The sequence below is a fragment of the Eptatretus burgeri genome, chromosome 1 (assembly GCF_056783735.1).
Source record: "Eptatretus burgeri isolate ZD-2024b chromosome 1, Ebu_testis_v1, whole genome shotgun sequence".
NCBI classification, from domain to species: Eukaryota; Metazoa; Chordata; class Myxini; order Myxiniformes; family Myxinidae; genus Eptatretus; species Eptatretus burgeri.
Window position 1 is genome coordinate 24,296,818 of NC_140961.1, and position 23,671 is coordinate 24,320,488.

The 23,671-nt window shown below is 43.0% G+C and overlaps 1 protein-coding gene across 2 annotated transcripts in view; it reads left to right on the top strand.

The window, feature by feature from the left end:
- Window positions 1-601: 601 nt before the first annotated feature.
- The window catches only part of CAD (carbamoyl-phosphate synthetase 2, aspartate transcarbamylase, and dihydroorotase), a 246,727-nt gene continuing 223,657 nt past the window's right edge, over window positions 602-23,671 (top strand). The window contains exons 1-5 of one of the 2 annotated variants that reach the window (XM_085870414.1): window positions 602-911; window positions 13,859-14,001; window positions 17,106-17,235; window positions 17,755-17,897; window positions 19,698-19,839. In XM_085870414.1, the coding sequence (XP_085726540.1) occupies window positions 785-911; window positions 13,859-14,001; window positions 17,106-17,235; window positions 17,755-17,897; window positions 19,698-19,839 (685 nt within the window). In that variant the 5' untranslated portion in view covers window positions 602-784. The remainder of the gene's footprint in view (window positions 912-13,858; window positions 14,002-17,105; window positions 17,236-17,754; window positions 17,898-19,697; window positions 19,840-23,671) is intronic. The other variant, XM_085877653.1, reaches the window with a different exon arrangement.

Below are 23,671 nucleotides of genomic sequence, written 5' to 3' on the forward strand. Positions count from 1 at the left end.
CACCACACGACACCACACTAAACTACACAAACACCACACTAAACTACACAAACACCACACTAAACTACACCACACTAAACTACACAAACACCAAACACCACACTAAACTAGTCCTGGTGAGGGTGTGTAATCTGTGTAATCTGTGGTTTCTCGTCCCGTTGGTTTCAGCACAGTTTCAATCATGTGAATGAAGCCATTCCTCGGATCAAAGGTTTGAACGTTGAACCTTCAAACACTTTCCCGACAAACTGAAGGGAATCCAACACGTCTCCACATCCGCCGTTCTTCTCCGCGTCCTTTCTTCTCAATAACCGAATTCCATTATTGTTTTCCTCCAATCCTCTCGTCCCCGTCCCGACTCCATCGACGATCGACGTCCGTTAAAAAACACTCCTTATGATCAACCAAATATATTTTAACATTGAACCTGTTTTTTCGCCGCATGTTTGAATATTTCTATACTGAGTGAGATCCTGTCCGTCCAGTCAGAATTTCCCGCCATGTGCAAAACCGTTCGGAGGTCACGTGAGCAGGGAGGTTGGTGTTCTCGGTTTGTGGGCGTGGCCTGACGAATCAGCAACGAGGTCGAGGTTGGTTTTCCGTGTCATGATTTATTGTTCGCTTTGGCCTTTCCCGCGGACCTGGACGTCGACCCAGTTGTCTTGTGCTCGCGATCCGTGCGGGCCTCGTGTGCGGTTTGTGTGTGTGTTTGGAGCTCGGCGGAGTCGTGCGTGCTTGTGGCGACCGCGGCCTGTGTTTTCAGGTTCGCTCCACGTGGAAGACGATGGAGGAACCGGGAGCTCGCGGTCTGGATGAACATCCACCACGTGGTGCCACGCTCTACTTGGAGGACGGCAGTTCCTTTCACGGGGACATGTTCGGAGCGAATCGAGGGGTGGCTGGAGAAGTCGGTACGTGTGTGTGTGTGTGTGTGTGTGTGTGTGTATGTATGTGTATGTATGTGTATGTGTGTGTATGTATGTGTATGTGTGTGTGTGTGTGTGTGTGTGTGTGTGTGTATGTATGTACGTGTGTGTGTAAATGTATGTACATGTGTGTGTGTGTGTGTGTGTGTCAGACAACGTTGTTTGCAGGTGTTAATAAGTTCCACTGAACCCCTCCTCACCTGATCTCCATGGCAGGAGGTTGTGGGTACAATGTCGACCTGTTTCACTTGAATTCTCACACTTGAGTCTGATAACGGCGGCTATGATGGAGGTTTATCATGAGGATCTGAGGGCAAGAGAGTTGTGGGGGGGGGGGTAGGGGGGTTCTCAACCCGCCATCTTCACCAGGGATACATCCGTAGATCCATGCATTTATCACGTGTGCAAAATTGAGTGAAATTTGTATACGTAATATATAGATCATGCCTGGTGTTGGCTTAATGGTTAGAGTGGTGGGCTTGGGATCCTAGGATCCTGAGTTCAAATCCCACTCGGCTGTTGAATTAATACCAGGTGGGGTTGACTCTGTATGTCATCCTTCCGAGGTCGGCAAAATGAGTACCAGCTTGCTGGTATACTGTGTCGGAGTGTCGACCCGTCCAGGATTGTGCCCAATAACCAAGGAGATTACTTAGGCAGCACCAACGCTTTACACAGAGAATGGTCTCGATGGATGGAAATATATATATATATATATATATATATATATATATATATATATATATATATATATATATATTCTATACTGTATATCCATCCATGAAGTTGAGCCCATCCATTGTGTTACAAAACCCACCCCAAACTCCCCCTTGATCCAATGTTCTCCCAAATCCACTTTCCAGTCTTTCACACTTTTGGCACAATATTTTATTTCCGTAAAATTGAACCGTGGCTTTGTGGTCATCTTCACATCTGCAGGTTCGCAGCACCTGAGAGATCCTTAATGAACATAAACCAAGTGATAATGTCACTTTGAATAGGGTCGCTTTCTCTTCGACCTCTGTTATGTTACTGAAATTCCAAGGTGGGAAGTTTTGAAGTTCTATTTTGCAATGAATTTTCACAGAAGCCCATATTTTGGTGTTCTCTCCAAAAGGTAAAAGGGCACATGAGATGGGGGGGGGGGGGTAGAAAAGAATTGGACATTAGATGTTAAATTGCAAGTTGTACATCAGCACCAGACAGTCCATGTCCCGACACAAAAGTCGTTTGTGTGTCCTTGAGTTGTGCATACTTGCCTCTAAGCTGTCTAGTCTGGGTTTGAATCCCGAAGCAGCTATACCTGGTGTTTCATTAATATGTGTGCCATCCCTCGGATGGATGTGAAATGGCCGTCTCGTATGCTAGCATTCGTTGGTGGGCATTAAAGACCCCACAGTGCCCTTCGTGAAGAGTAGGCAAGCTATTGCCAGCACCCTGAACAAATCACAAATTACTGCTCTAACCTACAGAGGGAACGACATCAGCGGCACAGCCCCACCCTCAGCCAATGGATGTTACTCTGCAGCCTGGTGCCGCATATGGACAAAGAAAAAGTAAATCTTTAAACTTAAAAAAAAAAATTGATTGTAAATCACTCCACTCCCTCCCCCTCCCTGCAAGTAAGATTCAGATGGGGGCACTTGTGAACAGGATGGGTCCTTCACCAATAGTCGGCGGATGGGGAGGGCGTCTTGACCATGAATGTTTCCAGATGCACATATAAATTAATCAATTAAGTTCGACAAAGCGTCACGTACCGCTCCATTTGGCCTCAACATATCAATACGTCACCGATTGATGAAACCTGAATGGTGCATCACAGAAGTGGTCTTGGTAGTTTGTAAATTATTAAACATTATTTGTGGAGTTCTAAGTATTTTCACAGGCCGAGGGAACAGCTTCACGGAAGAACTTTTTGTTCTTGTTGTTTGTGGTGCAGTGAGCATTCCAAGAGGTGTGGGGGTGGGGTGCCCTTCCCGTTATAGGTACTGTGTTGTCAGTTCCAAATAGGAATTTGCTGTTTTTGAGGATGTCATAAAGGACACAAACAGGCACAAAGAACTAATGTAACGTGTTGGAGAAGGTGGTGCAAAAGACTCTGCATCAACGGTGGTAAACTATATCAGAGAGAGGTTTTTATTTATTTATTTTTCTTCTCTACAACCTTTAAAATCTTTAATTTTATTTTATTTCAATTTAATTTTATACTTGGAACACTGGAGAACACAAATCGCCTTCTTGGCACTTTCAAAACGGTTCCGTTTAGCAGTACTTGAACAAAATATCGTGCAATTTTATGCCATCGCGACCAATCAAATGTGTCGCCCACGCTCTCGAGATTCGGGTACAATCGTGGCTCGTAGGAAATGTAGACCGCGCTCAGAAACACAAAGCAGCGGTTTAAAAGAACCTTTGCGTGTTCGTTTTCTCAAAGCTGTGTCGGGTAAAGGCCCGGTCACACCTTGACGTTTTAGCCAGCGATGGCAACGTATTAAAATGTATCTAAAACGCTGGCTGACGTTGAACTTTTGATGTTTTTTTTTAAAATTCGGACGTATTCATAACGAGTTGGTCGTATGCATAACATATTAGTAATGGACACAGAACGTTTCGTTGTGTTATAGATAACTTATACCAACGAATGCTGAACCTGTTGTCGGCCTACACAACCGATGCCCAACGATAGTCTAACTTAGGCATAGCGTGTTGCATGCATCGCCGACGATGTCGTGACGTAGCCTATTAAAAGGCTGACGCACAACGATTCGAATCGTAACTGCCGTAGAAATGGAAGTGACAACATCGCGGTCACACTTTGGCGATCTTGCCAGCGTATGCCGACCTAAGAAAAATGTGTCTAAAACGTTGGGGGCACGTCAAATACGGTATGAGTAAGTTTGGTATACGTGAGTAGAACGCTAAAGCACGCTATCATACGTCGTAGTAAGTAGAGTACGTCAAGAAATTTTAAACATGTTCAAAATTTTACGACGTACTCGGCGTATGACACACGTTCCGCATGCGATGGGGATAAGTTTTACACACGATATGTGGACGCTTACACACGTCCACAAAGGCTACTTATAAGCTACTCAGAAGTCGAAACACGTCGCGGTAATGTCTTTTTTACGCGAAACTTATTTCTAACTTATGTTTGACGTGCTTTGAACCAATTCTTTACGTAGTCCCAACACACATCGACGTATGTAGACGTATTCCAATGACGTCTTCCGGTCGACAAAAAAAAAAAAATGAACGTGTTTCTAACTTACAACTGCCATATAAAGACATGTTCCCAGCGGTTTTAGGAATTGGTATATAAAAATGGTGTTCATAAAAGGGGAACCCAATAGTGTTTTCGAGTCCTTTTTGAGTCGATGTCCATGTCAGCAGTAACAGTATCAGTATTAGTATCAGTATTAGTATTAGTATTAGTATTAGTAGTAGTTTGTTCATGTTGGCAGTAGTAGGTGAGTGTGAGGGGGAGGGTGTGGGTTGTGATGGATCGTCCTTGCGTCCGCGTGTCCACGGGAAGGTTCATAGGCTGCCACTCAACGATTTAAATGGCTGCATCTCCACTATTGAAAGTAGACGTTTGCGCTCAACAATTGGATTTTTTTTTTACACTCAACGACTTTTAAACGGTACCACTCAGCTATTTTCATTGTTTACAATGAACGATTTAAATTGCTGTCACTCGCCTTTGTTTTTTGACGCTGGCGTTTGGAAATTTTAATCGTTTCTATTGAACGTGCTAAATCGCTCAAACCCCACTATTGAAAGTCGACGCTTGCGCTCAACAATTGGATTTTTTTACACTCAACGACTTTTAAACGGTACCACTCAGCTAGTTTCATTGTTTACAATGAACGATTTAAATTGCTGTCACTCGCCTTTGTTTTTTTTTTTTGTTTTTTTTTTTTGACGCTGGGGTTTGGAAATTTGAAGCGTTTCTTCTGAACGTGTTAAAACGCTCAAACTCGACTATTTTAAATAGACGCTGCCGATGGACAATTGGAATCATAGCCAAGCTAGACATCGAAGTGTGAACATCCTCGTCATGCCGAAGAAAAATTTGAAGAATGCTGCAAATAAGTGTCCTGGCCTTGGCCGTGGACGCTGACGCAAGGACGATCCATTATACCGACGTCTTTCAGCCTATGAGTAACTTAAAAGTAACGTCTGTCGATGTGTGGCAACGATCGCGTAACGTGCCAACAACACGTTAATCATAGGTTAGAAATAAGTTTCGGGTACGCTAAACATTACCTCGGCGTGTCTCAACTTATGATTGACTTACAAGTAGCATGTGTTGACGTCTGTCAACGATCGCAGACCGTGCCTACAACTTGTGGCCAGCGTAGCGGAACGTGTGAGTCATACGCCGGCATACGTCGTGAAATTTCAAGCATGAAAAAATTTGAGGACAACCAAAAAGTACAACGTTTAAAGCCAACGTACAACGACGTATGGCAGTGTTTTTCAGCGTGCTCTCATTGTTATCAAAACTTACCCATAACGTATTCAACGTGTGCCAGCGTTTTAGAAAAAAAAATTCAAAAATCGGCATACGTTGGCTAAAACTTCAAGGTGTGACCGGGCCTTAAGATGTGCTATGTATGAACTCACAAGTTATTTATTTATTTATTTATTTATTTATTTATTTTCTTTCTTCATGAATTTTTGCCTTCATGGCCAATTTCACAACTGTGGGTATAATTTCGAGTTGCTTAACACCTAACATGTGAACCAACCAACTGCGGTCTTTTCATCCCCACCTCCAAACCACTTGATTTGCTTCAGCTTAACACAATTAACTAAACATACCGTGTGTTGATTGAATGATGTTTTATGAATAAAATAATCAAATGTAAAGAACTACATTACTGTTTAAATGAGGAGGGTACTCGGTAGAGCGCACACCTCCGCCACGCAATGCCTGATCCACAAGAACATATCGGGCCCAATACATTTTTGAGATTTCGTGCCGCATATCATTTTTGGCACTATCTCTCGATGGTGAAGAATCACTTTAAATATTCTAATAGTCGGATCCACATCCGGATCTTCACCAAAATCGAATCGATTCATCGTCGTCAAACACCCAACGCGTCAACCAAGATTCGTCTGAATCCGTCCACAACTTTTTGAGATATTCTGCACACAAACAGACAGAAAGGGGTGAAAACTTAACCTCCTTCACCTTTGGTGGTGGAGGTAAATTACCATTTTATAACAATGCATCCCTTTAAATATTTACAACAAATGGTTTGAAATATACCTGAAAGTGTGGTTGAAAAGCAATCCAGTGTTTGCTTTAAATATTTTTGTTCATTATTAAAAGCTAACCTACAAGTATTCTTTCACACAAGACCCGTTGTGTGCTGCGAGATGGGCATTCAGGCTTTTTACAGCTTATTCACTCACGCTTTACTCTATTGTTAGCGGTTCGAGGACAGAGGCGCCATCTTTTTCTCTCTCCTTGGTGTGCCACCTCTGCAGCTCGGTGAGCAGTTCGTACACTGATTGACTTTGTTGCCAACTATCAGAGCCTCCAGGTCACTTCGCTGACGGACCAATTAGTCGTCGTATTTGCCAAAAATTTTGGGTGAGGAGGAAAAGGAGAGGAAGACAAATTTACTTATGCATAGTGCTTTAACCCCTCTCCCCCTTCCCTGTCCCTGTCTTTACATTCCGCTCCCCCTTTTGTCCTGATGTGGGGGGTTTTTTTTTAAAGAATTTTAGAATGTAAAAAAACTAGAATTTTAAAAAAGTGATTCTTCACCATTGAAAGATTGGGCCAAAAAATATGTACAGTACAGCACAATATCTCAAAAAGTTTGGGAAGGATTCGGATGAAACTTGATGGACAGATTGGGCTTGTGGCAAAGATGAATTGATTAGATTTTGGTGAAGATCTGGATGCGAGAATTATGTAATATTCAAAGTGATTCTTCATCATTGAGAGATTTTGGCTGAAAACGATACATAGCCTGATATTTAATTTCAAAAATTTATTTATTGGGCCCAATATGTTCTTGTGGATCAGGCGTTACGTGGCAGACGTATGTGCTCTACTGAGTGCCGTTCTAGTTATTTTTTTTCTGTATACATAGTCCAGGCTCATGGAAGAGCTAGTATTAGTACACTAAATAGATCATGGCACAACTGGACAAAAGGAACAGTTGAGATAGGTGGTATGGGTGGGGGACACACCACCAGCAGAGTTGTAGGCGAATATAGAGAAAGATTTGGACAAACAATTGGGGCAGGAGCGGATGCATGGGGTGGCCAAGATGTATCCAGAAGGAAACTCTCAGGTGGGAAAACTAGAAATTTGAATTGGGGGGGGGGGGGTAACAAAGGTAGAAAAGATCATGGTTTTTGATTGGGGATGATCTGAGATGTTGGTGAACAGCTGTCTTGTAGACCTGAAGGAAAGAACGAGGTTGAAGGGAATGTGGAACTTGGTTTCACAGGTGAGGGAAATCAGGAACCAATGAGTGCAGGTGAGCAGTGATTCTTGATTTAGGTAGTTTCACCAGAAAGGTGTTGATGGTGGACCATTTCTCTGCCCTGCAGAAACCTGAGTGGTTGGGGGTAACAAAGCACAGAAAGAGAGGGTGCAAGACCAGAGAGGAGATGGTAGAAGACAGAGACCTTAATGATAGAGATAGGGGTTATGTTCCTGGTCTGGTAACAGGTTTATTTGTTTTTCGTCTTGCTCCCACCAACGCCAATATCACTTCTCAGGTGTTTACCAAACATTTTTTAGAGCAGTTGCAATCGAAAATGAAAAAAATGAAAAAAAACTTATTGCAAGTCACAGTGTTCAAACCTTGTTCGCAAAGATGTCGGTACAAGGGCAGGCTGAGCGATTTATGAGGTGGAATGATGCTCTGATGCATCACAAGTAACACCAACCAACATGCGCAATTCAAACTAGTACACCCCTTCTTCGTGCTTTGATGAGCGATGTACAAGCGAATCTATGATTAATTTTGATTATGTATAATTGATTTGTACCCCTATTCATGAGTGACTTGCAAAGCAGGGCCTAAGTGTATATCCTGAAGATGGCAGTACCCATCTGCTGGGGTTTTTTGTGCCAGACAGTCCTGTTCCTCCCATGTAGGAGGTCCTGTCCAGTCCTGTTCCTCCTCCTCCCATGTTCCTCCCATTCCTCTACCTTAAGTGATCCATTCCTCCTCATTTGAAGTTGTATCTTGAGCAGCTGCAGCTGGCAGTTGTTGCGACACTTGTCCTCTTCCGTGATCATGGCCTCTGACCTGCCCTCTGTAGGCCACCGTTGCGCCCTCGACCATCATAGCCGCTTTTTCCAGGCTGTTCGTTTTTATAAACCTGAGATGGGACATCGCCTTGTGTCAAAGCAGCCTGAGCGATCGGGGGAGGATTTGGAGCAGCGGTTTCTATGTCACTGTACTCAATAATCATCCTTGGAACCAGAAATGTCAGTATCAAAAACTTTCATCAGAGTCGTCTAAGCCTTGTAAACCCATTTTGGAGGACATCTGCTGCTGTGTACTTTGCTGCTCTTCTTCGGTCAGCCATTATTCACGACAAATTGAGCATTCGTACTTTGTTACAAGCACCGAATCAAGTGTAAAGTTAGTAAAATCACGAGGATAAAAAGGATAAGCTCGCCACCACAAAAGCAATCAAAGCACCGATGTGTCGAACAGTCGGGTTGTAATATTTGTCACAGTTTGCGAACAAGTAATTGGTAGATTTGAAGTTTGTGACATTTGTAATTGTATAATTGGTAATATCATGGATGACGTTCTCCAAGTTATGCACTCATGCTCGGGACTAATGTTGCGTGAACTAAACACTCGTGCATAGCATTTAACAAATATTATTTTGATCCCATAGGATCCAAGATAAAATTTGCTTGTAACTCCGTGCAACAGGATGGAATCTGAAAACAACATATTATAAACTTTCATTACTGGCCCATATAGGTTAGTCATCGAGTTGTGTCAATTCATGCCTGACTTCTGGTGACATTCATGATCAGGTTTCTCCAAACATCCCAACCCTGCACTGCTTCCCGAAGCTCTGGCATAAACATCTTGGTTGCAGCTTTTACCCCCATCCATCAAGCACACACACAAGGTCTGCTTGTTCCTCCTCTTCCCTAAACTACACAACGCCATGGTTGACTTCTTCAGACGTTCGTGTCCTGTAAGCATTATGTGTCCAATGTGTCACATTTTCTGTTTCAGCATCAGCACTTTTAGCGTACATGGTGCTCTAATTCCTTTCAATCACTGATTTGTTTGTTGTTAAAAATTCCATGAATTGTAAGAACATTAGTCACCAACCCCACATTTCAAAACTGTGAATCTTCTTCATTTCTCTCTTTTTTTCACTATCCATGACTCTCGTCAATACATTGCAACTTGAAATGGTAGCCTGGCGTTGGCTTAGCGGTTAGGGTGGTGGCTTGGGGTCCTTGGTTCCTGAGTTTGAGCCCTGTTGGCTGCTGAATTAACACCAGGGGGTTGACTCAGCCTGTCATCCTTCTGAGGTGGACGAAATGAGCACCAGTATACTGATAATAGGGGCACTGCATCAGTGGCATAGCCGCATCCCTAAGGCCTAAGTCGCATTTGCTATACGGCGGCCGTACGCCCTCTGAATTAACAAACGTGCGGCGGCCGCAGAGTTTCTGCGGTGGCCTCGGTGGCCCTACGCCGTTTGGCTATCTTTTACAGGCCGTAGGGGTCGCCATGGAATTATAACGCGGAGTTATAACTTTTTTTTCATTTTTACATTCGCTGTAACAATTCGACAAGCCGAAAAAAAAAAAAAAAAATTAACCCACTCGTTACCGTCCGTCTGGCCGCACGTTCGCCTTAGGGCCCCCCTGCGGTCGCCTTGCGGGCACCTTGAGGCTACCTTGCGTCTGCCTTGAAAATTCTATGGTTGCCGCAGGGCCCCCTTAAGGTCACCGTGCGACATCAAATCAAAGACCGTTCGGCAACCCCACGTTTTTGGTCTCCACAATTTATAAATGCCCCGTGCAGCTACCTGAAAAATAAAAACATATGTGACTGCTACATTGTGTGACCATGCAAATACTGCGGCCACCGTATAAATGCTAGTGGCCGTAGATTTTGGAGAACCCACGGCCGCCGTGGCAAATGTGACTTAGGCCTAACCAATGATGCAACCAGCAGCCAAAAAGGCAGCACACGATTGGAACTTGAAATACCAGAGCATTCATCAGCCTCCTCTTGGTTTGTTTCCAGATCTTTGTCAATCCTGACATAGCTGTTCTCTCCAATGCTAACCATTTATTAACTTCTCCTCCATATTCTCCACTCACTTCAATCTTTCGAACCCATGAGGATGAAACTTTCCATCATAAACATCTGATCGTCTCCCAATCCGAACACGTCGATCTTCTCAGTTGACAAGATTTTATCTTTTCTTTTTTTAGGTTTCAATAAAGACCAGCTTTTCACTTTCCTCCTTCACTTTCTGGAGCGGTTTCATCAACTCTTTAGTTTCTGCAAACAGAGTTGTATCATCGGCATACCTTTTGGTAAACTAACTAATATAACTCAGAACACATTGTGTTACTGATATAAAAATAAATAAACGCATCAAAATTTATGCCTGGTGTCGTCAAAGACCTCAGTTGGTTGGATCAGGTTTAAACAAAGCAGTAAATCGATGACTAAAACTCAGTGAAACCACAACATTGGTGCATGTCTCTCTCTCTGTTCTCTCTGTCTCTCTGTTCTCTGTTCTCATTTCTCTGCTCTCTGTTCTCTCCCTGTTCTCTCTCCCCCCCTTCCTTCTTTGCTCTCTCCCCACCTCTGATATTCCCAGATGCCATCTTTATTTCTTTCCAAGGTTATCCCAGACTTGTTTACCTCCTTACCTGCTTAATCCTTGTACCGCTGTGATTGACCTAATGATCGTGCCCATGCCGGTGGCGGTGTTGCAGTCTATTCGGAGCCTCCTTCAGTGTAGCCTTTGGATCTGCATCCCTCTCCAGCTCAATGTCCTGTTTCCATGTGATGACTGTTGATGAGCCTAAATTTGATTCCCTCTCGTGCTTTCACCCCAGCTCTTTCATTGTCTCCTAAAAATATATATATGTATTTTTAATCGAACTCGACCTGTATAATAATACGCTTTTCACGTCTGTCTATCTGTAACGTAAAATATCGCGAGATGACTGAACGTCCCGATTCCGTCATCTTCAGTGAATTGATCGTTGTTTCGTCGTTATTTAATTTTGACATTATATTTATGCATCACGAGGAAGATAATTAATTTTGAAATTAAATAATTTATTAACACAATTGGACGACTTGCAATCACTTGAGAGTGGCAATTGCACAAATTTCTGCAGGACCTATCTCGTGAGATTGTGAATTGGACGTTGTTTCCACTGTGACTTCAGACCCGGCATACGTTTGCATTGGCCAGCAATGTCCGAGGGATGGTGCGGCCTGACTGCCAGTGACAGTAAACAGGGAATGTCATCGGCGAAGACATTGTTGTCACCTTTTACGTTACCTGGAATTTCATCTCACAGAACGTTCATCTCACAGTGCGAGAACAAATCAGCCGGCTTCAAGGCCACAAAGGACCCGGTATCCCTTCTCCTCTGCGCAAACGTTGAATGGGACTTCATGGTAAAGCCCATGATGCTCTTCCGTTCCCTGAACCTGCATGTGCTGAAGAACAAAAGAACAAGGAGGCGCTGCCCGTGTACTGGAAGGCGAACAGGAAGGTGTGGGTGAAGTCTCAACTTTTTATGGACTGGATCCACACCTGTTTCGTTCCTCATGTCGAGAGGTACTTGGCAGGAAAGAACCTTTTGTTCCAGGTACTCCTGCTGCTTGACTGTTTCTGGCCATCCCATGGACCTGAAAGGTGCATCTTCATCATTTTGCAAAGTTAAGTGTGTTGTGTTTGTTTAATAAAAAGTTGAAACAGTACATGATGTTGTTGTTTATTTTGTGGTATGGTATGGTTAAGAGACTTTAAAATGCATTCTTCAATACATTGGAAATGGTACCTGGTGTTGTCATTTTTTATCTTGCCAAAATGAAGTTTTTGCAAGATATGTTAGTCAGCTTGTATGTTTTTATTTTTATTTTTATTTTTATTTTTTTTGTTTGTTTGTCTGTAATCACGTATAAAAAAAATTCTGCAGAGCACAGTTATCATTGGAAATTTTTGTAACTTCGCATATCAGAGGCCTATAGAGGTCCCTTTCAGCGCATAAAATTTTCAAGGTCAAGGTCAAAGGTCAAGGTCACTTTGTCGCAAATCAGGGGAGTCGACGAAACCCTTATTTTTTGAGTAATTTTGATCGGATTGTCTTCAAAATTCATGGGAATATAGTTCATGGTCTGGCGCTCAGCTGATTAATTTTTGGTGGCGATTGGCCTTGACCTTCATGGTTAGCACCTGAGGTCAAACATATTTGACCCCAAGGTCAAATTTTCAAGTTTTAGGAACCATATCGTGTAGTACCTCAAATTGAACACCTCGATGAGTGCTTTCTAGATATGTCAAGCTTGAGTCATTATGACGTCATTTGGTGACATTATGAGGCAAACGCATATTTTTCATGGTTACTCTGTAGAACGATTCTCATCGGAATCTCTCGTAGGCAGATATTCCTTAAGGAGTCGCTCCTGGTGGATAGCAGGTCTGTTCACCTCAGTGTGACCTTAAAGAAGTCACACGTGGTCACCTTTTGGCAAGATACGGGTCACCCTGCGGGTGACATTGGTTTATTTCTTTCTTTGGAAGCATCTTTAATGAAACTGATCGTGCATTCGTGGTAAAAAACATTTTAAATTAAAAAAAGAAACTTTCCCCTTCGAACCAGGAACGCTGTGACCCGATGACGTTATCCCCCTTGTCTTCATTGTACCAATTCCCCGACTTTGGTGGTGTCGCCATTTGCGGCCTTTTTTCATGAACCAGGAACTGCCGCGAACCGATAACGTTGTCAACCTTGTCTCCATTTTCTTGTCTTGTCTTGTTTTCTTGCCTTATCTGGAACAATGACAAAACACTCGTGGATTTTATCCCGACATTCGCCGGTTGGGAAATCTCCAGAACCTATCTCCCCCCCCCCCCGCCCCCCTCCAATTACCCATTGCAACAATGCCCCGACATTCATGGTTTCAACATTCGTGGGGTTTTCCCAGAATGTATCCCTCTGTGAATGTCGGGTCCTGTTGTGTGTGTGTATATGTATATCGGCTTGGTGTTCGCTTAATGGGCTTGGGATCTGAAGATCCTGAGTTCAAATCCCACTCAGCTGTTGAATTAATACCAGGTGGGGTTGACTCTGTCGGCAAAATGAGTGCCAGCATGCTGGTTTCCTGTGTCGGAGTGGCGACCCGTCCAGGATTGTGTCCAACAGCCCAGGAGACTGCTAAGGCGGCACGTCAATTTCCGCTCTACGATCTGTTGCGCATTGTTGATTGTTATTTCACCATGTTGCTCAGGTTAAGTGAACCCAATTTTAAATATTCGTTTGTCCTTTTGCCCTTGAAGTTAACCTGTATTTCACAGGAAATTGGGTTCATTTTCAGTGCTGCACCTGAAACTTCTCAAAAGGGTTACATATCTCTGAAATATTACTTTTAATGTGAAATAAACACACTTTATTTATTATAAACTGATCTCTTGTGGCATCATTGCTGTTTGAAAAATACCATCATCTTCCTGAAGGGGAAACTAACTTCAAAATTTATTTTCATTACTTCTCGACGTTAAGTGTGTAACGTGTGCTTTGTTTTTGCTTCCTAAATATAAAATCATATCTATAAAGTATTGCTTTTAACATTTTGTTTTGTGACCATTTAGTATGTTAATCATTTGTGTCAGAAGGTTGCAGGATGTTTGTTCCCTTGTGTGCACAGTTTTCCAAACGGGCATGGTGGGCTACCCGGAAGCTCTGACAGACCCCTCCTACCGAGACCAAATCCTCATCCTTACGTATCCTCTCATTGGGAACTATGGTGTGCCAGATTGTTCGGTGCTCGATGAATTTGGACTTCTCAAGGTATGATCCCTGCTTTTGTCTTGATGACGTGAGCTCTCTGATGGCCCATTTGACGTGGATATTTACATGTTGACAAGCGTTAGTCCTGCTGACCCAATATGTGCTATGCTGTTTGTGTGAATTAAGGTGGCGAATACTATGGAGAGCATGGAATCGTCCATTTTAGAGCATTGATATTCTCAGTAAATCGATATCCTTTGAGGATATTAAAGATGATAATATTGAATGGATCCAGGCAAAAATTCCTTTCCTGTAGTAATTCTCTGCAGATGACTGTAGGGTGTTTGCATATGGACACCCAGCAGGATTAAAAACAAAACCTGTCAAAGGGCGGAGGAGCTCCTTGTGAGCCAACGGCCATCCATATCTCATGCCCACCTGTGTCTGTGGATGTCCTGCAGTTGGGTTACTTCTTATTAGGAGGGTGGTGGCAGGATTTGCACTCCGGCCAACATAAAACCCTTCATTCTGCAAAACGCAATGAAATCTGTAAACCCACTCCGTGGGAGTACCTCCTGTGCAGCTTCCCTTCGCAGGGCAGCTCACCGGATGACGTGATTGGGGCAAAGCCTTCGGGACCCCCAATCTTTGATGATAGGAGGGAAACCATGAGGTAACATTTCCAGGTCAGATTGCGGGAGAGTGTGTCGGAGTGGTGCTGAGGTGTCGTCCACGAGACTGCGGTCTCCTTGGGTTAACCTGAGGTGGTTAACCTGAGGTGGTGGCCTGGAATGTCCAATCCCTAAGAGAGGATGATCACCTGTCTCTGTTATCATCTGAGCTCAAGCGTTTGAACATCAGTATTGCAGCACTCTCTGAGGTTCGGAGACCGGATTGCGGCGAGATCATAGTGGGTGGTTACACCTACTATTGGTTTGGTCGCTCTGATGGTTACCATACCCAAGGAGTTGCTGTAGCTGTGTCCAATAAGCTGATTCCAATGGTAATTGAGGTAACACTGATCAATGAGTGTTTTATCAGACGAAGGATTCGTCACTCCTTGGGTGTCGTTTCCCTGGTCTCTGTATATGCTCTGACTGAGACGAGTGATTTCACCTTGAAGGACGCATTCTATGCCATGATCGAGTCTGTGGTTCATCAGTGCCCCAGGCAAGATACTCTTCTAGTCTTGGGGGATTTCAATACATCGATTGGAACTGATAGTGCCATACTGGTTCACATTTCCAGACCCGTGGGGACCAACACTCATTTCATAACTATCCCTAAGTTCTTTGACTTTGGAAGAAGTCGTGGATTTCGGGTGGCTGGCTCATGGTTGATCGCGCGGCTTGGTTTTCCAACGCTGGTGGTGTGGCAAAGGACATTAACCATGTGCTCATTGATGGTTACTGGAGGATGATCCAGAACTGCAGGGTCTACTGGAGTGCTCAGTTCCTCAATATTGACCACAGGCTTGTTGGAGCAACTCTGAAGTTGCAGCTTAAATCAGGGAGAGTAGTACCATCCCAGCACAGGCTGGATGTTTGCAAACTCGAGGATGAGAGGGTAGCTGAGGAGTTTGTGAACAGGATGAGTTGGGTTTTGGGGGATCTGGGTGCTTTGGGGAATCCCAAAGAGTTGTGGAGTGCCTTTAAGACCACCATCCTTGATGTTGCCGGTGGATGTCATGGAATTCATCGGAGGACAAAGAAGAATTTTGTCTTTCGAGGGGACACTGGATATCATTGCCCAGAGTTGAAGGGCCAGGCTTGAGGGAGAAGAGGACTTTCGGGATTGGGGTAAAGGGGTTCACGTCCTACGGTTTCATCGGCAGGCTGATTCATCAATGTGTTTACTCTCCCTCAGATGGATGTTAAACTGGACATCCCATCTATCAGCATGAATGCACGATTTAATGAAATGGGGTGTGTTCAAACAGCCAGGGTTCAAACAGCATGTCCCATTTTTAAAGAGCTTATAACTTGGGCTTCCCTTGAGGGATGAGACTTGTACTGTGGTTGGCACCGTGTGTACCCACTCTGGAACTGGAACTCTTCAAGGCTGCAATTACTCTTACCATTAAGGTTACTTGTCTTTTCTTATTTTTTAAACTTTTGTCAGATTTAATCAAGACAATGGAACACATGTTTATATTTGTATTTTCTTGTGTAAATATGGAGGAGTAAGCTTAGCCTTGCTTTAAAGTAAATCCTCTTAGTTATAAGAATCACAAATTTCTTTAAATTTTCAGATTTCACTCCAGATTTCAACACCTTTACTTAACGAGCTCTGATTCTCAAATCTGAAGACAGACTTCGATTAAAAAGTTTAATTGGTCCTTGAGAGTCCATCGTGGAAAAATCGCATCATGTAATGCATAAAATCGCTCCAAGCTCCGAATTTGAAAACTATAGCACCTACAAAAGTGATGTACGAAGATCAGGCATTCAATGGTATAAGTGAGGAAAATGAAAATATAAATTTTGAGCGCTTTATCGTACAGAAACCGTTGCGGCCTGTTCCAAGTCGAGGCATTTTTGAGCAGACCGAAACAAAATGGCAGCTTAAGACCCCTGGAAGGTAACCGGGTTGACCAAGATGGTGTTCCGCCATCTCGGTAAGCCTTTTTTTTTGGTTTTTGATGATTAGCACGCCATTATTTATCTTCAAAAGGGGTGTTTAAATTTAACAAAATACCCAGTTTTCATTTATGCACTCCATTGGAGTTTCCTTGGTTTGCTGCTAGTTTTCATGGTTTTGCAGTTATGGAGGTGACACACCTGACACACACACACGCACTCATTATGATAGATATAATCTCTTCTATGACTGAGTATTTTTCTGTAAAAAAAAAGAATAATAATAATTAAGCATGCTTTTTTGGTGCATGTTTTGAAAATGATAAACTTTTATATCGTTGTCGAAAGTATAATACAAGTATGCTGCTGCTGCATCATAATTAGTAGCACCGGTAAACTAAATAATGCTGCAAGCTTGCAATTGAAAAGGAGGCTCGTTCATGTTGCGAAGGCTGTTGAGTCGGCTGGTAATCTTTCCTTTAGTAAAAAAAAAAAACAGTATTTGGTTTTGCATATTACAGTGCACTCTGTTTCACTTTCAGCAGTGCCTTGAGTGTAATATTGCATTTGGTTTATCTTTCACAGTGGTTTGAGTCGTTCCGCATCCATGCCGCAGCATTGATCGTGGCAAAGTATTCCGAGGAGTACAGTCATTGGAGTGCAACAAGTTCACTTGGAGCATGGTTGCGCCGAGAAGGGATTCCTGCTCTGCAGGGTTTGTTTGTCACTAACCAGGAATTTTTTTCAAAAGATATTTGCTAAGATGTGAATTGTATGTAATTATGGTTCCCATAGGGAGGCATTAAATGGTTCATCTTGGTGTCTGTGGTATCCCATTGGGGGTTGGGAGGACGTTTCAATTGCTACCAATTGGCTAATAGTATTACGAGTTGGCTCTCCTGGGAACCATCAGCGATCTACGCTAACAGCACTCTAGTTTATAAACGTTATCCAAGTAATTTGTTGTTTATTGGAGAAAAGGATGGTACATGAAGACATTGAACATTATTTTGAACCTCTTTAGTTCTCGAGACCAAAGTAAGTGCCTTTCTGGTGCCTCTCTCCCTCGCTCCCCCTCCACTCTTCTTCCCTACCCCATCCCCTCTCTGGTGATAGCATTATGATAAAGATTAAATGTTTCTATCATGGCCAATTTTATATTATGAGTACTTGCTCATTTCAATGAGTTTTTTTTTTTTTTTTTTTTTGCTTTCCAACCCCTCTCTCCTATCAGGCATTGACTCACGGGCACTGACTGTCCATATTAGAGATTCAGGAACTCTTCTTGGAAAAATAGTCCTAGATGGAGATGATGAAACTCGAACGTCCTTTTGGGACCCCAATGCTGTCAATCTTGTGAAAGAGGTTTCTACAAAGGTGTGTTGTTAAACCATGAAGTACTTTGATTGTCTTTCTTTGAGGTTTCATCACTCCTAATGAAGCAGGTTATCATGATTCCCAAAGTGTCTTTGTGTTGTGTCCAAGGTTTTTCATCAGTGTTTGCTGTATTTGGTTTGGTTTCATGTGCAATAATACGTCAAAAATACTGATAATTTATATATTTTAATTAATATTTGACAGCAACTAAAATATATATTGGGGTTAAAGAAATATGGTGGTGTTGATTGTGGGGGAGGGGAGGGGGGTGGTGGAGAAGGACAGGGACAGGAAAGGGCATTTCTTACAACTTGTGTTTTTATTTGGTGCAACTGTTCTCGAACAATTGACCTCCCATGGTCTGAGTTGGTTTGGGATTGACCAGTCACCATTGGACACCAAATGAGTTTATGCATGACAAAAGGATGCTTCAAGGGGGTGGAAGACTCAGACTATACTTGCTTGTCACACTTGCCAGCCTTAAATCAAATTTCATGCTTGGCACATGCTTGCTTGGGCTTGGGACAGATTGTTTACATATATTTTCATTTACCAACAGATTTATCTTTTTTTTTTCCTGGAATCTTGGCTTCGAGTTGCATCAGTGCCAAAATGACAACTTTATAGCCCACCTATAAAGTACTAAGTGCTTATATCTGTGAGCGAGCGGTTAGAAAGAGCTTTTGTATTCACATACACGCGCACCTCATTATACTTGTTTTTACGCTTTTTAAATCCTCTGTCGATGATAAATATTCGAAGCACCCACTCCCGAGCCTGGTGTTGGCTTAGCGGTTAGGGTGGTGGCTTGGGATCCGAGGATCATGAGTTTGAGCTCCGTTGGCCACTGACTTAACACCAGGGGGTTGACTCAGCCTGTCATCCTTTCTAAGGTTGGCAAAATGAGCACCAGTATACTGGTAATTGCACTGTATCAGCGGCATAGCCGCGCCCCTAACCAATGATGCAACCAGCAGCCAAAAAGGCAGCACATGATGGGAGCCCACTCCGTACGGAAGCAACTTTGGGGTGGGGGAGGGGGGGATCATGTTATGTTTATGATTTATGATTACCATAACAGAGTACCTGCCCTGCAGGTGTTCTTGTTCCAAGCATGCAACATGTTCTTCTGTGGCATCCCCTTTATTTGGGTGGTGAAAAGGCGACAGACCGCTGCCTTGATCACTCTCAAATATAAATAATCCGGGTTATGTATATATAATATGAAGCAAAATCATGCCTACTGCTTACGTGCATATGTAATACATGGTGGGTTATAATATCTCAGATAATTCCAATTGCAGCCTCCCTCCCCCTAAAGGAAGAAAATGCTAAGATTGGTGAATTTCTTTTTTTTTTTCTTTTTCTTTTTTCAAACCTTGATGGAATCAAACGAAACTTGCACATGTGCAACTTCAGAGTGGCCTCATTAATCCCTGAAAGTTTCAGCTTCCTTTGGTCGAATCCTCTCGGAGTCGATGAAGCGAACATCAATCATTACTTATTCTGAAGTACAGAGTACAGATTTTTTTTTTTCTCCAGAAAAGGAAAATGTATGTATATTATATATTTTTTGATTTATGTATTGCAGTGCAAAAGCCAAAATTGTGGAATCTGTCATTTTATTTATTTATTTTTTTAACATTGTGAGCTGTCATCAGTAATTGTGTACATCAGTGAGAAATAACCTTTAGCGACTGGCATTCCAACATTCGGTCAGCACACTTGTCGAGTGGACCTCTTTGTACCATCGAATGTGGCATTAAAAAAAAAAAAAACTTTCTTATTTTTATTCACCAGGAAGTTCGAGTATTTAATCCTTCTGGAGAGTTGAAGATTGTGGTGGTGGACTGTGGTGTGAAGTACAACCAAATCCGTTGTTTGGCATGCCGAGGAGTGAGCGTACACCTTGTACCATGGAATTTCTGCTTGTCTGATATTGGTAAGCAATATTTGGATGCACCGAAGCACTATGTCAGCGTACTCCATGAAAGCAGGTAACCAGTAGTTGACACACAACACCTTTGCACATCAATGCCAAGTGTTTTGATCTGAACTTGTACTTCAGGTTTGCACTAAAAACCAATGTTCTTGAAAAGCTCCTTTATACTGTACTTTGTTTTTCTCAGTGTATTTATCTCAACATTCTACCAGGTATTGCACACCGAAATATCAACAGTAATGTGCTGTCACTTGTCTGGAAACCCAGTGTAGGTTAGTAGACATGGGAGCCGGTGAGACCGGCCTGATTGGCAGTTTCATATGTTGCACACACACATCTGTACGTGTGCACACAGTAAGGAAGTTCCACCCAACACTGAAGAACCCCGAATGAAATTTAAGGCCACGAAAACTTCACAGACTGGCCAAACGAAATGCATTGTCCTCATATACCTGTGAGAAGGTAAGACTCGAAGACAAAACCGACATCCGAAGGGGAAAAAGGGATGAAAGAAGTCGTTGGTAAATGAGTCTTTGAATCGACTTGCAGTGAAACCCCCTCGGGTTTGGGGAATCGTGCACCAAGTTGGGGCAGACATGTATACGCTCAGGAGGTCGTGACAGCCCTGAAGCCAGAAGTCTGGCTGGTCCGAGGAACGCAATGTCATCCCAAATACAGCTCACAGTACAGACCTCCAAACCCAACACCAGCGCCCTTCTGCTCTTCCAGCACCAGTTTCGACTCGATTCCTCTCAACTCAACGACTAGACTCAACTCTGATATTGCCACGACAACACTGAAGATGATGGTTTTGGCAAAAGAAAGTCGATCTCGGACTAAAAAAGAACCACCATGATATCGTCAGGGTTGTCCTCAGCTGCAAAATTACACTCTCAGATATTTCCCAAGAGTTCGAGTGAGGTGCGGATGGAGGGATGTGGTCAATGGTATGGGGATCATAAGGTCTTGCCCTCGTAGAAAGCTCCAGAGGGGTGCATGGTTAAGGGATGAGGTCAAAAGTACATGGTGTTGAGGGGAACGGAAGCACAAAATGCACCCCCGTTCGGCCAGTCGTGTGTGATTGGACATGCCGTCTTTCATGACTTGCTGCACCTTCCACCAACATGGTCCTTTTCTACTACCAATGACACAGCCATTTACCTCCTACAAATTGCGCTATAAAGCTTAGCAATTAATTTATAATGATTCAATATATGAAGCACACGTGTTTGTCATTGCTGCATACATGCAAGTCCTGCAAAACCCATCATTTACAAGTAACAGTACATTGGATAATTAATTAAGCCTCCCCCTGCAGAATAGGGGGAGGCTTATACCTGTTGTACAGTTTGTTTCTACTAATTTAATGGTACCCCAGAGTTTATTTGACCCCCAAGGACTATTAAACCACCACTTAGATGAATTGCCCTCCCCCCCTTTTTTTTCTTTTCTGCCAGTGTCCGAACTGTATCTGGGAGCCAGGTGGGATTTTTGGAATTGAATTTTGCATCAATAATGGGAATATAAAGTACAGGAAGTGGACAAAATAATGGAAACGCCAATGTAAAGTCGCTCAATAGGGTGTTGGGCCACTCGATACGGCCTGCATGCGCTGTGGTATAGAGTCCACCAGCGCATGCAATTCTCCAGGAGGGATACGGCACCATTCTTCCACGAGAAAGTCAATCAACTCCCTCCTGTTTGATGGAGGTGGAAAACGGTGTCTCGGGCGTCGTTCCAAAAATATTCCATAAATGCTCGATTGGGTTCAGATCTGATGTCTGAGAAGGCCGTGACACATGGATAACATCATTGTCATGCTCATCAAACCATTGGGTAACCATACTTCCTCTGTGAATGGGGGTATTGGGGGTTTTCCTCTTGCAGCCATGCGAGGCATAGTTGTAGGTAACCAGGTCTGGTAAGTATTTTTATATATGACCCTAAGCATGCTGAGATATTATTTGCTTCATTAACACATGGGCCACACCTGTGTGGAATCCGTTGCTTAGTGTCCCTCATTTACCTATGTGTTTGCATTTATTATTATTTTTTGTCCACTACCTGTATGTGGGGTCGACATTTTTTTGACCTTGACCAAATTTTTAAGGTCCTGACGTAATTTCAGACATTTTAAGATTTTTCCATCTTAACTCGACGAAGGTTTGTCTGATGAGAACAAAATTTCCCTCTCGAGAGCCTCGACTCTTAGAGTCTAGAACAAGGAGCATTTGCACTGAATTTACATTGTACTCCCTCGAGTTAAAGGTCAAGGTCAAATGGCAGTCTGGAAAAAAAAAAGAAAAAAAACTTATTTTTATTTTTATTTTTTCTGTCCGCTCAATTTTGCCAATGCGGAATCTCAGACCGCTTCACCTTCCAAGATGTGTTCTTGCATCACAATAGTGTACCTGTTATTTGGCTCAGGTGTCCTTGACCTACTTTTTTCACATTGTGACTTTATTAAAAACACCTTTTTGATCATAACTTGAATAATTTTTCCTCCATTTCTTTCATGATGTTGGGTTTTATGGATAGACTGTAAATGGGGGACACATGTTCTAAATTTGCACTCTCCAACCTAAATGTTTAAGGTCAACATCGTATGGCGAGCCATATATGTACATATTTTTTGGACATTATTGGATTATTTATGGGTGCTGGGGGCTGCTTACTCTTGGCAATCGCTTGTTAATCGCAGATATCTAGTGTTTTTTTATGTGAAAATGTGGCCTGTCTGCATCGAGATCTGTTGCTTGTAGCATTCGTGTTGGTTTTCTCATTGCATACCCAACAATGATGTGTTAATTTCCTTTGCACATGACACTGGGCAACAACAACAAAAAACTTTTCGTCTGCTACTGAGGGAAATACAGGTGTTCTTGGCTAAACCTGGGCCGCTGATTTCAAATCTGTAGTCGGAATTTAGCGAGCACGTCAGGTTTTCAAAATATGTGTATGTATTAATAATACCCAGCATGCTATATTAGATACTGTATTATTGGAGATCGCCACATTGTCCATCTAATATCAGTGCTTAGTAATTACTTTCACGTCATATTTTGATAACGATGATTGATCTCCGTGTATAATGTGTCGTATACAAACCAAGAACATAAACAAGTTGCAGAAAAATAGGTTGATAAAACATCAGAACATGGTAATCTTAGGAAGGGTGTAAACGTGATTGGGAAATCTGCCCCATTGTGAGTGACTTGGAAACAACACTTCAAGTTTACACTCTTCCTTTGAATATAATCAGTGTCGGCACTGTTCAGACGTGCTCACGAGTGTGTGAGACACTTGCTCTTGTGCTTGTGTGTGGAATTGGTCTTCCGTTGAAAGAACCAGCAGTAATTACCCATCATGTTTGGGTTGAACCGGCCATTCATACCTGGTTTCAATGACCGAAATGTCTCGGTGGAACCTTTTGCCATGCTCATCGCTTAGGCCTAAGTCACATTTGCTCTATGGCGCGGATACGGCGGCCGTACGCCCTCTGAAATGACAGAAACGTGCGGCGGCCGCAGAGTTTCTGAGGTGGCCTAAGGGTGGCCCAACGCCGTATGGCTATATTTTACAGGCCGTAGGGTCGCTGTGGAATTGTAGCGCGGAGTTATAACTTTTTTCATTTCTACGTTCGCGTAGCAATTCGACAAGCCGAAACAAAAGAACTGGTTAAAAAAAAAGAATCCACTCGTTACCGTCCGTCTGGTCGCACGTTCGCCTTAGGGCCCCCCTGCGGTCGCCTTGCGTCTGCCTTGAAAATTCTATGGCCGCCGCAGGAACGCCCTAAGGTCACCGTGCGACATCAAATCAAAGACCGTACGGC